Source organism: Acanthaster planci, linkage group LG02 (genome assembly GCF_054643075.1).
Source record: "Acanthaster planci isolate LZ-2023a linkage group LG02, COTS_SCS, whole genome shotgun sequence".
In the NCBI taxonomy this organism is placed as follows: domain Eukaryota; kingdom Metazoa; phylum Echinodermata; class Asteroidea; order Valvatida; family Acanthasteridae; genus Acanthaster; species Acanthaster planci.
Window position 1 is genome coordinate 35,104,575 of NC_141778.1, and position 16,613 is coordinate 35,121,187.

Genomic DNA, 16,613 nt, shown 5'->3' on the forward strand with positions numbered 1-16,613 from the left:
TGTTGGCTTTGCTGATGCAGACTACAGTGAGGTGTGGGTTAGGCCGTAGAGTTCACATTCCTAGCTACGTGCAGCTGGTAAAGATACATAGACTGGTTCAATGCCTAGATAAGGCATGTTGGAGTAGGAACACCTTTGCCTCTTACGTTTGAGCTTGATGGAAATTCTAACAGTGCGACACTGTGGCACAAGTATGTTTTACTTCTGACAAAAAGAATCTTCATATTCATGTTATGTTGACAAATGAATTACATTGTTGGGCGATTGGAGTGGGCAATGTTTTAATGATTGCCAATAATCAGGAACGCCTGTTTGAATTCCGGATTTGAGGGACTTTGGCTGAGCCTAGTTTACTTGTAATCGGTGTTAAAGATAGTCGCCTTGAACCAGTGCTGTGCGTGGACTTTGGCCAGGGTTAATATAAGTCTGAGAGGGTTTGGTTTTGAACTCCCACACGGACGGTTCAGATTGTACAGCCATTTATTTCAATATCATCACTTCCAATAAACGTAATCTTTGAGATAGTGTGTTCGTCGTGTGTGATAAACAAATGCACAGCCTTCATACCACTCATCTCTTGGTTTTGATTTTTAGACTATGCCAGGAACGTCATTACTGAGACCATTTTTCCTTGGTTTGGTGTCACCCACTGCTATGATTATTCTACCAGTATTTTTTGTTTGTTTTATTTTGCTTCGTTTTTTTTACTGGTACCCTCACAGCAATATGTCAGAAACTGTAAACCAGTTTGATGAAGACCAGTCAACTAGACGTGCTCTTTGAACATTGACCAGTAGGATAATTCCCGTATACATGTAAATGTCATTAACATGTATTTGCGTGCAATTTCCAGGTCACGCACATTCCTCAACTGTAGAGTTTGTATTGGTTTTTAAAAGTTCTTCTTGCGGAATTGGGCTATTTGAGCTGGCAAAGATCCAAGATTACTTGAAGGAGTCACGAGTCAAATTGGGCAGACAGGTATGCTGTGGTAAACAGAAATCTTTGACTGTAATCTTGTCGGTTTTAAACTTTTTCCCTGTTATTTTTTTTTTACATATTAGGTTACTGTAGATAACACAGAAATGTGGAATTGTAAAGTCTATTATTTTTTTTAATGTTTTGCCTTTTATTTGCTAAATAAATGTTTTTTGCCAAAACCTGTCAAAATATATGAACAAAACTATTTCCCTTCTTTATCAAAGCCATTCTTTTAAAACAGACAACGGAGATGGACGTGGCGCTTACATCAAGTACACCCTCAGATTATGGGACAAATCCACATGATGATGGTGACCCACCACCCACCTATGATGAGGAGGCAATGAAAGGTAGAGAGATAGAAATCCTAGTAACTGGGCATAGATTCTATGCCTTTAAAATCACATTTAAAAACATTTCTGAGCAATTTTCAGGGACTCTTTTGAATACTTAACTACTAAATATGTGACAAGGTAGCAGGAGCTTTCGGTAGAATCACATGGACAAGAAATGATTCAAGCCATGACTGAATTGTTAAAATAATCGTGATAACGAGCTTATGACCTTTTTGTCTCTGATGAAAATTTGAAATATTGATTTTGTGATCCTGTTTATTTCCTGTTATTGTAGGTGTACCGCCATCTTACGAAGCAATATACAGAAAGATCAGAGAAGCGCAGGCCAACTCATCAACACCTGTCCATTTTGTGGTCACGACAATTAGAATCTTGCTAAACACAGGTAAACATGATATTAAATATCAGTTTGGACATTGTGATATGTATGCACTTGCTTTGAGATTTTCACGGGTAGTACCTCAGTTCGTGCTTTTATAACCTCCTCTAACAGCCGCTTCGAACGTCAGATTGAAGCGTAGTTTGTAATTGGACATTTCTTTCTTTGTCTTTCCTTGTCTTTCCTGGCTAGTCTTCGCCACAGTTTGCTTGACTCTGTCTACAGCCCTACCGATAGCAATGATTGTACTGGGTAAGGATGTTCTTCCACTTTGTTCCGGAATAAATAATCAGATCTGGCGTGTGCTCCAGTGGAATCTTATGTCAATGTTCCCCATGTAATTTTCAGTTATTATATTTGGAAGGTAGTTTATCAGCTGTAGAAAGAAGAGACGCAGTGTCAGTAGCGAAACAAATCAGGGTTACATTATATATAGAAAGATTATTCTGGGTTTGAGGAAGTGCATGGCTTCATTTACTTTTGCTCCTATGATGTCTAACACCTTTTTGATTTGTAATCCACTTGTCGTTATGCCTCTGTGTTTTTTCTCTTTTGGGGGGGGGGCTTGAATTGCACTGGCTAAACAATTAAAAACAAATGTCCATCGCCCTTTTGTTTGTCACTTCAGGTTCTATCTACATGAATGACTGTCCTGCAGAGCGAATGATTCCGATCTATCTGACGGTGTTTGGTGCCGTCTACAATCTCAAAGCAATCATTGATCTCTGTAGCAGAGGTATCAAGGAGAAATATAAAAACAGAGAGCGTTCTGGGTCTGATTCCCTCGAGGAAAACAAACTTTTTATCGGCGTGAATTGGGTCAGCAGACTCCTTGGTTTGTTTCTCTTGGGATTTTTCATCGCAGGTAATCAGCCAATATTTATATGATGCACAAACAGTGATTCATTTTCGCTGTAAAATATTGTGTTAAACAGAAGAGTCCAATTTGGGATGGGCGGGGTTGGGATTAGGGATGACACTCCCTCCAACATTTAACCACGCCTCTAATGCCATGTTAGGCATTTTGTGACATGCTTTTTGTTTCTATAGGCAATGTGTGGATCTACCGCATTTACGCACCGAGTGACGATCCTACCAGTCCCAACTACTGCTTCGGCCCGCTCTATTATTTTGCCTTCTGGGTGACAACTTTAGCCTACATCTTGATAGGACTGTGTTGCTGTGGGGTAACCACATGCTTGCTGATAGGCTGTGCAACTTGCTACAAGATCCTGAAGAAGGTCAGGAAATGTATTGAGAGGATCCGAGCTGCACGTGGAGAATCCGAAAACTCCGAATCCATTGAGGAGGAGCAGTGAAATGGCGAAATTAACCGATGAACAATTTACGTCCATGTTTTCTGGCGTCGCTGGTATTGCGAGCCATGTGCTGTTGTTAAAGTGTAAAAGTGTAAAACGCACAGGAAACAAGCAAATTTCGAGGTGTAAAACAAGTGTTGACATGGATTGATATTGGTGATAATAATGGCGACTCCATTAACAAAATCTTGAGTCAGTTGTTTTGAACATTTCCTCACACTTTGTGGTGAATCCTTGTATATTTGGTAGCTATTCTCAACAAGATATGTCTTTAAGCGAGTATACGGGGAATAATATTTGGGAATCAGGACTCACCAGATGACGTATAAGCTTGAAGAGTTGGATTTAGCAAACCATTACCTTCGCGTGTCGAATAACTTAAAAGATACAAATGGAAATCAGCATGATCAGTAGCTTATCCAGTCTTAAAAAAGAGCTGGACTTAAAAAATCAACCGCGTGAAAATAAGATAAGTAGAAAAGAAGCACACTTTGAGGCAATAACAATATGTTGAAGAGTTTAATACCTTAATGCTATACAACGGTAAATAAAGAAGGTGGTGACGCGGGCGTCGCAAAACCATTTATTTGGAGGGGGGTTGCTACATGAAATGTGCCGACAGGCCTCACGCAAAATGAGTGTACTGTATCCCCATTCCTTTCATCCTCGTTTCGTTCTCCATTCTTCGTTTTTTTGTTTTGCTGACAAACCATGATTTTGCCGACAAAACTAACCAATGGGGTGACACCCCCCCCCCGATCCAGCGACGGCCCTGGGTGGTGAAGGGAAAGACATGAATACCAGGGTAAATAAGGCAAGGACTTCCTTACAAAACTAAGCAAGATGTGGCAGTCTAACTGTACAGAAGAAAAACCAAGTCAAACTTTATAAATCCTTGGCAAGACCCGTACTTCTTTATGACTCCAGCACATGGAAACTGAACCAAAGTGGTGAAAACACACAAGTTTCTTTCCACTACTTGTTCATGTGAAAGGTCTACTCATACTTTTACCATCCACGATTTTAATAGAAGACCTCAACGATTACACCAGTGCAAGAAAAGTCGATAGGTCAGGCGAAGAAGGTAAAAAGATAGGTCTGCATTCGAGGGTGGGTCCTAACACAAATTTTCAAGGGGGGGGGCGGAAGTTTAGGATCTGGTTTCATGTGAACTTTTATGGCGTGTCAAAAAGTCGAGACTGCATTTTGTTGATCTTTTTTACACGCTTTGGGAGGAAAGAGAGATAGAAAGAGAAATAATGTAGAACGAAATGAGGGAGTGAAGTTTTTCATTGCCCCCGTGAAGCCTCTGCCCGCGCCTAATCCACGCAATACTGCAGGCCTGACACGCATGACGCAGTTCTTCCATGGTGAAAATACATCATACATTAAAGCTTCATCGTGTTGCTAGAGCACAATAGTGGTTAGTTTTTTTCAGGTGCGGAAGAACGGGAATAATGCATATGCCTTGATAGACAAAAAAGAGGATGTAACACGAGTTAATGGTCACGTGCGTTTAAACAAGTTTTTCGTCATCGGCAGAAAAAAGATACATATTTAAAGCAGCAACCGTATAGATCCATTCGGAATATTTTTGCATATGAATTTAACTTTGCCCGTGCACTTAAGTGGCTTCGATCGATTATGTGATCTTTTGTACACAGGATTACCCACAACGTGGAGTATGTCCCTGGACTGCGCTGGGCCGCTGCGGGTGTAGTTGCATGTGCGTCTGAGCCCGTTTATATTCCTTCTCTTGTCAGTGAGATTTTCTAGGTCATATTGGTCCAGCGACTACCACTGTCTCTTGGATTACTCTGGAAAAAGGAAAGTGACTCGCAACAATGCCGTGTTGACTGACGAGTGGTTACCACGTGACTACGCACATAAATATTACGTAATTGATGTTTACTTAGCTCAGTCAGCGGGTGGTTATCAAGCATGCATCCACGATGCAACATACAGCGTCACCGTGCGTAAAAGAATTTTAAGGAGTGGTTGCGTTCCACCACTCAGCTCAGTCGCTGTGGATACACGGTAGACAGAAGTACACAAATCTGTGGACAAAGTTCTGCAATCTACCATGGCCCATACAAACGCTTCGTTCAATGTAGCAGACGGAGAGAAGGTGAGATTGCTTTCTATGAGAAGAGGAAATGACTTTTTACAACACAGCCTTATAATTTTGTTACATGCGACAAAAATGCACCTAAACGATCCGTGACTGGCCTCATATGAATGGGGTCCAGACACTGCATTTCTGACTTGGTGCCGCGTTTCCTGGATACGGAGGAAGTCCATTATCAAGGTCCGAGGCATTTATGAGGAAGTTGGTGGACCTACTGGGCTCTTGTAAGGCGTAGGCTTGGACAAAATACACTCACAAAAGACGAATTCACATGATTGCGGGAAATTTCGCTCAATTCCTTTCAGCACAATTTGTAAAGCCACTGAGGAAAGATTTCCATATACGGACATCGGCTATCAGCCATCAGAAAAGTGATAACATGACCTAAAATGCCCATTTTGGCACTAAGGGAATATAAGGAAGCATTTACCAAGGAATAAAGTTTTCAGACTAGTTTCAGCAGGTTTGTACACAGCCCGGAGAAATGTCTGTGTATTGAACCCCCCCCTCTAAAAAAGTTCGAGGAAGCATTTCGGGGAGGGAGCTGTAAGCTACAGACATTATGGACTTGAGGTTGTTATGGCCAGGCATTTATTAAGAGTTCGGATGAGATTTATTGTGACGAAACAAGACAAGAAGGCGTGATTGATATCTTAAATTAGAGCTATTTTTACGCCAATTTCTTGATCTGTTTGTTTTGAACGTTTCAGTGAATATTTTTCATGACGTGTTCTTTGATGCAGGGAGTCAAGCTGACTCAAGATGGCCCACCACCTTCTTATGGCGGCCAGGCACCAAATGGTAAGTGAAACGGAGGACTGAAAGAATGACCACTTTCGTCTTGTAATTTTGCACAAACTGTTTCTTACAATTCCACAGTAATTGTCGTGAAAACTTTTTATCACGGTTTTATATATAGACATGTGCATGTAGGCCTATAGGGTCCACACTTTTCTTGTCATAATTTCTCAGTCAAATTGTTGCCAAGAACGGAGGTATTCCTAGCAACAAACTCAAGACGATGAAAATGAGTCGAAAGGGTCGAAAATGCAACAGACGAGTAAAACTGGTTTACGTACCTGAAACCCGATTGTGAAGAGATAGTTGGATTTGCAGCAAAATTTGCAAAATTACAGTTTATAGTGACACAGGCTAAATGTTGCTTTATTGTTTTTTTTCTGATGTTGAGGTTTTTGTGCATTTTATTCGTTTAGAAGCCCCACCTTCCTACCAGTCAATTATGGAGAAGATCAAAGAGGCCCAGGCTAATTCAGAAACACCTGCGCACTTCGTCGGCAAGTCCACCAACATCGTGCGCCAAACAGGTAGAGACCACTTCATTAAATATGTCCAACTCCATTTGAAAGCCAACATAATTCTGTTTTTTTCATGTAGAATCGACCACTTTCATCATTTTGCTTCATACAGTGCATAATGTAATGTGGCTCGGTTTTTTTTCTTATGCAGCTTGTACATCGTTTTGCATGGGATTGTCTTACCTCGTACCGGTGTCGATGGTCGTCATGGGTAAGAATTGTTCCTGAACTTTTTAGGGAGCTAAATAAATTCCCCAGTTCTTAGGGATCACCCATTATCAACATGTCTAGTTCAAATCGCATATATAAGTCAAATAGCCCTTCCGACTTCGATATTTTGGACTCTGAATACAGCTATAGGGCCAACAGAAAAGCGGTAATGGAAACTCTTCTGTGGTCCTATGCGTCACAAAGAACAAACTGCGCTCGATGCTCTTCAAGTGAACGAATGAACAAACACCATAAAAAAAATCAAGGGGACCCTTGGGATAAGATCTGCCGATTTTCTCTGATCAGAATAGAGCATTCCACAGTTGGATATCATTGTAATTATTGTGTTTATTAGCCATAGAAATTGCAATTTTCTGTCCTTTTTTCACGACCAATAGCAATTATTTGAGATTTATAATTTTTCTATTGCCTTTTTTCGACTCCAGGCTCAGTGTTCTTTGATGCTTGTCCAGTGGAACCAATGATCCCGATCTACCTGATCGTATTTGGTGCTGTCTACCAAGCCAAGCTATCAATAGATCTGAATGTCAGAGGCTGTCGTCACCGTTGCCAGGAGAACGGTGAAGAAGCCGATGACAACAAATGCGTAAAGTTTCTGAACTGGCTCAGCAGACTCTTTGGAATATTCCTCTTTGGATTTTTCATCGCAGGTAAATATCAGCTAGTTTTGTGTAGAGTATTTGTTAATTGACTGTAAATATTTACTGTACCATGAGCCTTCTTTGGTTACAACGAGACCTATAGTCATTCCAGACAAAAGTAGTTCCGCGCTTTAGGCATAAGCTAACATGGAATTGTGATTTTGTCTGAATATAGGCAATGTGTGGATCTTCCGCAACTGGACGCCCAGTAATGACCCTTCTAGTGCCAGCTATTGCTACGGTCCACTCTACTATTACGCATTCTGGGTCACCATTTCCTCCTACATCGTCGTGGGACTGCTGATGTGTTGTATGTGCACATGTTTTATGTGTGCATGTTGTGTTTGTTGCAAAGCCGCAGCCTCTAGCCAGAGTGGCGCTAAATAGTGGATATTGACCATGGATCGGCGGCCCTGAAGAGTGACAAAAATCATACATCTTACTTTTTGTGGAGTATTGACAATGCTGTTATATATCAAGACAAAACTGCAAGAACGTTAACAAGCTGGTTGAAACTGTTCACTGTACATCCTATTAGCAAATATACGGTTCTCGATCAGGAAGTGATCATTGTTATAAATTGGGTTGAAAATGTTCTACATTCTTGAACGAAATGTCTTGGGATGCAAGAGAAAACACTCATATTTGAAAAGGTTTTGCGTGGGAAAGTGTCTCGGGGTACCCAGTGCGTACATGTGTAATGCCTTTGGTAGCCTGTCTAGTCTATAAATATCAACTCCTTTGTCAATGTCATTAGTGCTGCACGTATATAAACCACTACATTGTATCTCCCTATGTGTTCCTTCAGTGCTTATAATGAACGTGAAAAACGTGTTTGCAAGTAGCATTTTCACATATTTTAACCATGCAGAATAATTCTTCTTGGCCCGAGTAGGCTATTCTTGCTTTAGGCTTGTGACTTTTGTATAAAGTATATCATGATTGCAATCCGTCTTGAGATAAGACTTCTGTCATGTTTTATCCGTTTGGTTTTCCCCAGTCGTGTAATAACTAAGTATATACCTATGCGTTCTCATTGATAGATTAGTGGTTTGTATGCAACAAGGTTGCTTTCATTTATCAGATTTGTTTCCTTCCCATTAATAAGAACTAAGTTATCCTTGGATACTTTATCTCCAGGTAGACTATAGTGGATTGCATGCAATAATCTTTCTGGTTTAATAATGGAAGTTTAGTGTTTAGCCTGTAAACTTGCGTTGTTTGTGTGATTTGATTATACAATATTTTGTGTGGCTGACTTCACAAATTAAAAATGACATGTGAAATTACAATCTAACTTTATTACTTCTACTCCATTAAAATAAACTAACACAATTTAAATACATGTATTCAAATTATATATGTATAAAGTGCTCTGACTTCTGATTTTTATGAAAGTGTTAACAAATAAAGATCGTATCAGTGATCCCAAAATAGAGGCTCTCAGTGACTCGTTAGTAATTTTGCGTCAGGGTGATTTCGAAATTTCTGAACGACATGAAGGCAGGTGTTAAGCTTTCAGATACAAGAGAAAGGAATTTTCTTTACGAGAAAGCGACTGAGACCTGTCCTATACAAAGATCCATACAGGAGAGGATTTGCGTTACAGCCTTTCCCCAATTGCAAAACGAACATCAACTGCCGTATGATATAACCCCTATAGTAACACTAATTTAAGCTTTCACGTGAATGGCATTCCTGCTAGTTTGTAAGGTATGTTGTTAGCATTCATTCCAACCCTTCCGCAATCTTCTTTGTGAGCTGTTGGGTACTTATGTCATTGTCCAATCAACGCTAAAAATGGGTCCTTATAGAAACTGGGGTGTGTCGTGCTCACGCCACAGCTTTCCGCGTCACGAGGGGCTTGCTCGCACTCTCCCTCTCTGGCCAGCACCACACTGCTGACTAGCTGGTCCCGTGGTCCACTCTGAAGGGACCCCCTTTGCCCAACACCAGGCTTCCTCAGGCCAGTCTGACTGCCGTCTCCTGCCAGGAACCTAAGACCTGACCTGCCAGTGACTGCGACCAAGTCATTACAGTCCACACTCTTTGACACTATACCGGTATCTGCATAATTTGAAATTCTTTACAATCTTATAATTTTTATTGAATGTAAAAATGCTGATCTCCTGCATTCTTTGACTTGAGAGATTTAATTTAATTTCGTTCTGGGAAAGTTAACCCTGGTCTCCGCTGTCCGGTCTTTACGATGTGTGTACTTGGTTAATTAAGCGTTTAATTTCCCTCCCCCCCCAAAAAAAATCTGAAAGTTCACATCGGCAAATACTTGTATATAACTCCTCAACATTGTTCACAAAAACAATCAATCAACAAATAACATTGTGGTCTGAAGTCTGAAATTCATCCAATGAATCCCCGCCTACCCTAGCCCATATATAAACCATCAGTTGACAATGAGATCAGGAAAAAGGCTACAGGGTCTGCTGATGCAAGGCTTTGCTTTCTATCATAGCAGGAATCTATGTACATGTACATTGAGAGGGTGCGCACATTTTTCATCGGGGAATGGTCAAAAGAAAATGAATTGCAGTTTGAGCATCGTTTTCAGTTCTAGATTTCATATGGGGGGACACCCAGGGCACGAGCACCCCTGGAAGTACACACCTCAGTCCCCTTCCTGTACCACTTTCCCTTGACGTTCCAAATTACTGCAGTGGGCGTATCCCATCCCAGTGATGGGGTGCACCCATCTCTATTTCTTATGTTAAAGGGAAAAGAGAGTACGCCTTTTCTTAGCTCAGCTAGGCCATGGTTGAGGGCCTAAGGCATGGCCTATTAAATAGGTTGACGCACTCAGCTGGCACGAATTTCTCGACTGTAGTGTACTGACGTGTGACAGGTGGTTTGTTCAGGGAGGTTAGAAGTGGTTGGTTACCGGGACGGTTGGAGGATGTAGGACTGGGAACCAGTCTACCTTGTGTACCTCAGCGCTATATACCGAGGCAGGAAGTCAACATGGCTGACGCTGGACCTATCGTGACGGACCAGGTAAAGCATTCTTTCTGAAAATCTGCACCAAAAATGTAAGATTGGTCACAAGAGCACTGGGAAAAAGTCACTCCTGCAGTGGTTAACAGAATAGCACAAGGTGTCTTTCATTTATGATCAGTATTTCGGTGATTGCGACCATCGAATACTTTAAATCCCAACACGTACATGACGTAGGCCTAGTACTATTACCATTTACTAGGCCTAGTACTAGTACTAGCCCTAGAACTAGTGGGGGTCCGACGTCTGCTCCTCTCCCACGAGCTCCTCAGAAAAAGAGCCTTTTTCGCCATAGGCTATGCATGACGTTTAACAGGGTACGAACAGCGATTCAATTCGAGTTAAGTACCCATAGAAATTTTGCTTCATTTCCCCCGAGAGTTTTATGTAAGATAACTTTCATACCTTTGTTTTGAGTACCAAGAAAGAAAAGGGCCCAAACCATACCGTTTTCAAAAAAAGGTGCAAATATTTCCTAATCTTTGTCTGAGAGTCATGCGGTTTACATGCGAAGATGAGCCGTGACCCAATGGTTGACTATGGCTGCGATCGATACACAAGACATGGAAATTGGCTACAGCCACTTTCTGTACGTCATGTGTGCAATTCTTAGCCGCGCTGGTTGAAATGCCAGTTGGCTGCAGCTTGCTGGGGTCACACTGACCAATCACAGGGCTCCTCATTATTTATGCCCAAATTGAAGGAATACAAGCAACAGCTGTTGGGTGCACAAAGCCGCTCAACAGGAAGCGTTCACTGTGCGATAGCGTGCTCACATGCACTGATATGCAACAGCTGTTTATAAAGAAGTAAAACTAAAATGATGGATATTGCTTTCAGAGAAAACAAAAGAGCCTCACTTCGTGATAAATGTTCCATTTTACTTGTCATTGACCCCGTTTTCCAGTCTTCTGCAAAAACATGTTGTGATTAGATGCCCTTTGCCAAGAGAATGAGATTGGAATAACTGGGACTGCGATGCATTGCCTTACATTTATTAATCTGGCAAGGAATAACTTTAAAAAATTTTTTACCTCAATCCTAAATGCATCAACAGCTTTGACAGTAATATTATTACTTGGTATGCAGGTATTGCAAATTTCATTCTCTTAGTGGACCCATTCTTTTATTGATGTCTGAAAAATTGAGTATACATTCTGCGTATACAACAATCACTTGTGAACAACAGGGGCCCAAATGTGTACCCTTCAGACCTGAAGATTTGAATAGTTACCAGTGGCACCGTGTTACTCGCAATGTACCAATGTGTGCTTACACGCTCTGTATAGCCGATCATCCCACTCCATGAGCCAATAGCGTTGGATGCAGAGGCCTATTGCAATTTTAGGCTTACATGTATAATAGGCCTAGACCTGTTTCTGCCTTTCAAATCTTCCAAAGCCACAAATCACAAAAAAGTGAGATATATCCAGGACTTGATTTAGAACAATAAAGGATGATATTGCAGCTTTTCTGGAGGAAAAATAAAAGGGGGACACAGACTGACAACCTCGCGGTGGGAATAAATTTGTGCTTACCACAATGCTACTAGCGTGGTGTCAGCTCAGTTGCTCTCTGTATTACAGTATAACCAGTTCTTGAAGGAATATATTTGTAACCTTTCTTTGCCTGTGTCATAGTTGCAGTTTGTGCCTATCATTGCCGTTTGGCAAACCATGGTTAGCTGTCAGGACATAAAGGAAATTGGGAAATTGTTAAGGCTAACTCACTTGGCCCTTTTGGCTTAGAGCCATCCTCTGTCCTTCAAAGTCCTCCAACTGTCTCCAGGTAGAAACTGAGTACAGCCATGTGGACAAATTCACATATCATCTAGGCCTACATTTCTGCACAGCACTGCAGAGCATAAACATCACAATGTCTGATCCAATACCTTGAGACAGTGCACCCTTTGCAGTCAGCCACACTTTTTTTGCCATATACATTGTAACATCAATCCTCCCAAATCCCCAGAACTGACGTGAGGATTTGAGAGCATCTTCTATCTTGAAATTAAAAGGAAAAAAAACCCAAAAACTGAAATTATTTTTTCATTAATGCTTGTCATTTTTGGTATATATATATGTTTATGTTTATGTGTATCTCTTATATATTTTTTACAGAGTCCTGAGGATGCAGATCCTGAGCTTGGTCTTACAAATGTTGTACCTTCACCCCCTGATTATGGGAGTAGTGATAAACCTGCTGATCCCTCATCGGAATCTCCACCCCCTGCGTATAATGAAGTTGTTAAAGGTATCTTAATGTATGAAATCAGGGTTTGCAAGGCACGTTTGGCATTTGTTCACCTCTTTGTAGTCAGTGCTTACTTCAGCAACTCCTATGATGAGATTGTATCTGCTGGATAATTGCTCCTACATTTTCAACCTCAGAAGAAAAAAGAAGAAAAGAAAAATAGGACTCCTGCCAGTCACAAGTTGTAATTAAGCAAACAAACTAAATAGAAAACCACAGTGATTTAACAGAATTAACAGAACACTGTTATTCAAGGCACCTGAAGTTGGTGTAACAACCCAACAAAGACAGTAAGAGATTTGCACAGTAAAATTTTCATCCTACCTGCCTAGTTGGATAATTTTGGAAGGTGTTACTGTGTGAACACAATTGTTCTGACAGCCTAACCAGTTAGGGCTTAAGTTTTTAGCCCAAGCTTGTTGGTCAAGATACAGTGAGCATTCTGCCAAGTTCTGTTAGGTTTGGACATTCATTAAGTTTTCTCTGATGAGTGACTAGCATTCCATTGATGTCTTCCATCTTAACAGATGCACCACCTTCCTACCAGTCAATCTTTGGCAAGATGCAAGATGCTAAGAAGACCTCCTCCACACCAGTGCACTTTCTTGTCAAACTCATCAGCATCTTACTTAATACAAGTAGGTACCTCCTCATGTCAGTAAATCTTTGTATATTCACTTTCCATTAGAATATTCTTTGAATCCTACAAACTTCAACCTTTTGTTGATATTTCTCTTTGCAAGCATGGTCTGGCGGCATGCCTTCATGAGAGATAATTTGTAAAGCTGTGGAATACTTTATTGTAAAGTAAAACTCCGAGTGAATAGTACGTGTACTGCTTCTGATAGTCTAAATATGCATCGCCTAGGAAGGGAGAAGAATAATGTAGTAATAACAATGTTGTGGAGTATGAGTATGAGTATTTCCATGAGTATGAGTACTTTACCATGAGTACTAGGCCTAATGAGTACAGTACAAAAATTCATTCATGTCAATGTGAGTACAATCCGAGTACCAAAAAGGACTTGAGTATAAGTATGAGTACTTTACCATGAGTACTGGGCCTAATGAGTACAAGTACCAAAATTCATTCATGTCAATGTGAGTACAAATCCGAGTACCAAAAACGGACTTGATTATGAGTGCTACAACATTGAGTACCATAAAGGAAATAACCTCGTCGGTGTTCAGGGACTTATATATAAAGCATTATCAAACTAACTTGATGAGAGTAGTAAAAGTACCTGAAGAGAATCTTGCTTTAGTTTCTGATTTGTATGTTTTATTCAACAGTTGTTGTCACAATAGTTCTTGCTGTGATGCTGGCTATCCCTATTGCAATGATTGTAATGGGTAAGTAGATGTACCCCTCAGCTCCCTCTGTTTTGTCATATAGTTGCTAATTAGTGTACATACTTTGGCATTTGTGTAGCATTCAGTCTCATTTCAGAGTTGTGCAATAAAGTGCTTCATTTAAGTTGTTCTTAAAATCAACAGTTGTTTAAATTTTAATCATTTTATTACATTGCTGAGAGTTTGGTTGGCTTAAATTTGATCCATCCATTGATATCTGGAGTGAAATTAAAGTTTAATTGCATTATTTATTTAACTAAATTTAAACAATCTGAATGCCAACCATAATTCCTTAATTTGCTCTGCATCCGCACTTCCATTTCTCACCAATGACCAATCCTCTCACATTAATGGTTAATGTTCCTTAAATTGCATCTTATTTCACCCTTTCAAATTTGATCTTTCTGGATCTGCAGGTGCCCTTTACAAAGATGACTGTCCTGTGGAACCCAAAATCCCCATCTACTTGATTGTGACTGGGTCCTTTTACATTCTTAAGTCTCTAATTGATCTGATTGTAAGATGTAAAAGGCAGCGGGAAGAAGGAGATAATGCTGAGGAACAGGAAAACAGAAAAGAAAATTCTATCAGCCGTCTCATAGGCTGCTTCTTGTTTGCATTTTTTATTGCTGGTAAGTTTCTTCAATTTTTAAAGCCTTTCTCCAGCCTCCTTGTTTATGCTTGAATATTTGATCTTTCTCTTTAGGATACAGATGTCTTAGCTAATGTAATGCCCATTTCCAAAGAAGTTTTCCATCATATTGTGGTGTGCCACAAATGCTGTATTTCTAAGCAGTGAAACTCATGGTTTTTCAGAACTGGTTTGCTGATGAAGATTTTTGTGTTTGTCCAATCCTAGGTAATGTGTGGGTGTACAGAAATTATCCACCTGGTGACATGGTGGGTGATCCCAATTATTGCTTTGGTCCCTTGTACTACTTTGCATTTTGGATCATAACAAGTTGCTACATATTCCTGGCGTTGGTGTGTTGCTGCGTGTGCTGTGCTGCTGGTGCCACCGCCGCTGTTAGTGAATGACATACTAGAGAGGAGTCACTCTTCAACTGTCATTTCATCGAAGCCATTTTTTAAAAGTTTGCATTTGCCAGCGAAAATCTGATGATGTGTTGTGTATAAATTTTGCTAATCATCAGCTGACTTTTTTTTAGCGAGAATTTTCTTTAGCGTGATTTTCATGGTAAGCAGCTTCAAGAAATTATGCCTGGATTGAAAAACAAACTTCAGATATATCTATTTTTGTGCAGTCTGCTTTTGAAGTTTGTTATTCTATGGTTTATGATTTGAGTGTAGGCTTTCAGGTTCTGTATACAGGACACACAAAGTACCACATGTTCACATTCCTCACTTGGGGTATCAACTCATTATAGTTTATTTAGAAGTCGTGTCTTAATAGCAAGGGGGATAAATATCCAAATTAGCTGCAGCTTCTTCTGTGAAGCAACATTTCTATCTTTTGCAAATGTTTGATTAAATTTATTGTATACAAAAATGTAAAAGCAGTGAAAATAACATACACATCTTCAACATTTAGATGCACAGAAAATTTTACATAATCAGATCTTTTGAAAATACAATTGGTGACAGGATAGAAACACATGATTTTTCTTTCATTTGACTCTATAGTAAAAGAGACAGCCGTCATTCAATATTAAATTAGTTTATTCTAAATCTGTCAGTACTAAATTACTATGTGTAATTGATGGTAGTTATGAATACTAGAGATAAAATTCAATTTTACAATGTGATACATTTTCTGCAATTTTGGCAAGATGTCTAGGTGTTTGCGAGATGGTAAAATTTGTACTCAGTTCCAGTTTGAAAAACAGCGGAGCATTATTTTTTATCTTTCTTTGTTTTCTTGTAAATTTGGGGGATTTTGGTCGTCTGTTTTTCAGAATGACTACATGTATTGTACAAGGAAGAAAAAGGTTGAGCGTGATATCTTTGCATGTCTCTGCAACACCAGAGAAGGTTTAATCTATTCATACCCCTATTGTTTATTGCATTCAGCATCTACTTTGATCATCTTGAAATCTTTTGACTCGTACTTGACGGTGTCTTACAGTCGTATCTTTCAGTGTTCCACCACAGTGCAGACGTTTGTAGATAACAAGGTGTAAGTTCCACACTGTTCAAGTCAAAGATGCATTTATTTTGTGATATTTTAGACATATTGGAGGTACAATTTTCAGTGTAAATTTGCTTAATATTTATGTCACAGATTAAAACAATGACCAGATAAAATTTATCGTCAAATGGTGATAATCCAGCTTTTTGCTGTACTGAAGCAAACCTGATGGAAACGGGTACAACTTTTTGTGAAAAAAAGTAGAGATGTGGGTCTGGAAATGTATGTACATGTATATGCATCGTGTTGAACAGTGTTTGTACAGTCTTTCTGAAAGTGGTTATGTGCGTTTTCTGGAAATCAGCCAAACTTGTATGTTTAAAGGAATGTGTTGATGTCAAGAGTTCAATGGTGGCAATAAATTAAGATGTTGCTCATATATTTTCACTATACTGATGTTGTTATTCTGACATTGACTTAGTTTAAGACTTATGTGTTTATGTGTTAGTTAGGTCCGTGACCACAACCATGGCAGGGCCACAATAGATATGTTATTAA

At 39.8% G+C, this 16,613-nt stretch overlaps 3 protein-coding genes across 4 annotated transcripts; all 3 read left to right on the forward strand.

The window, feature by feature from the left end:
• The first annotated feature begins 76 nt into the window (after positions 1-76).
• Positions 77-4,307, forward strand: LOC110985928 (uncharacterized). Of its 2 annotated transcripts, none has more exons than XM_022247398.2 (6): positions 77-981; positions 1,206-1,331; positions 1,612-1,722; positions 1,909-1,968; positions 2,345-2,581; positions 2,767-4,307. In XM_022247398.2, exons 2-6 carry the CDS (start codon positions 1,232-1,234, stop codon positions 3,033-3,035), a joined length of 777 nt encoding a protein of 258 aa, XP_022103090.1. In that variant the 5' UTR covers positions 77-981; positions 1,206-1,231; the 3' UTR covers positions 3,036-4,307. The 2 variants fall into 2 exon arrangements, with proteins under 2 accessions (XP_022103090.1, XP_022103088.1); XM_022247396.2 differs by having other exon boundaries at positions 1,223-1,331.
• Positions 4,308-4,775: 468 nt separating this feature from the next.
• Positions 4,776-8,314, forward strand: LOC110985929 (transmembrane protein 272-like). Its single transcript, XM_022247399.2, has 6 exons — positions 4,776-5,163; positions 5,907-5,964; positions 6,378-6,488; positions 6,631-6,690; positions 7,136-7,360; positions 7,527-8,314. Exons 1-6 carry the CDS (start codon positions 5,119-5,121, stop codon positions 7,736-7,738), a joined length of 711 nt encoding a protein of 236 aa, XP_022103091.2. The 5' UTR covers positions 4,776-5,118; the 3' UTR covers positions 7,739-8,314.
• An 882-nt stretch (positions 8,315-9,196) lies between these two features.
• Positions 9,197-16,507, forward strand: LOC147800192 (uncharacterized). The gene is made up of 7 exons (XM_087131248.1): positions 9,197-9,414; positions 10,225-10,360; positions 12,481-12,613; positions 13,141-13,251; positions 13,907-13,966; positions 14,383-14,598; positions 14,826-16,507. Exons 2-7 carry the CDS (start codon positions 10,328-10,330, stop codon positions 15,002-15,004), a joined length of 732 nt encoding a protein of 243 aa, XP_086987374.1. The 5' UTR covers positions 9,197-9,414; positions 10,225-10,327; the 3' UTR covers positions 15,005-16,507.
• The last annotated feature ends 106 nt before the right edge of the window (positions 16,508-16,613 follow it).

Excerpts from the sequence above, each read along its gene's own strand:
- LOC110985928 (XM_022247396.2), top strand. The coding sequence starts at position 820 with ATGTCATTAACATGTATTTGCGTGCAATTTCCAGGTCACGCACATTCC. Across the intron at positions 1,332-1,611 it reads TGATGAGGAGGCAATGAAAG|GTGTACCGCCATCTTACGAA; the intron begins GTAGAGAGATAG and ends CTGTTATTGTAG. Across the intron at positions 1,969-2,344 it reads GATAGCAATGATTGTACTGG|GTTCTATCTACATGAATGAC; the intron begins GTAAGGATGTTC and ends TTGTCACTTCAG.
- LOC110985929 (XM_022247399.2), top strand. The coding sequence starts at position 5,119 with ATGGCCCATACAAACGCTTCGTTCAATGTAGCAGACGGAGAGAAG. Across the intron at positions 6,489-6,630 it reads CAACATCGTGCGCCAAACAG|CTTGTACATCGTTTTGCATG; the intron begins GTAGAGACCACT and ends TTTCTTATGCAG. Across the intron at positions 6,691-7,135 it reads GGTGTCGATGGTCGTCATGG|GCTCAGTGTTCTTTGATGCT; the intron begins GTAAGAATTGTT and ends TTTCGACTCCAG.
- LOC147800192 (XM_087131248.1), top strand. The coding sequence starts at position 10,328 with ATGGCTGACGCTGGACCTATCGTGACGGACCAG. Across the intron at positions 12,614-13,140 it reads GTATAATGAAGTTGTTAAAG|ATGCACCACCTTCCTACCAG; the intron begins GTATCTTAATGT and ends CCATCTTAACAG. Across the intron at positions 14,599-14,825 it reads GTTTGCATTTTTTATTGCTG|GTAATGTGTGGGTGTACAGA; the intron begins GTAAGTTTCTTC and ends GTCCAATCCTAG.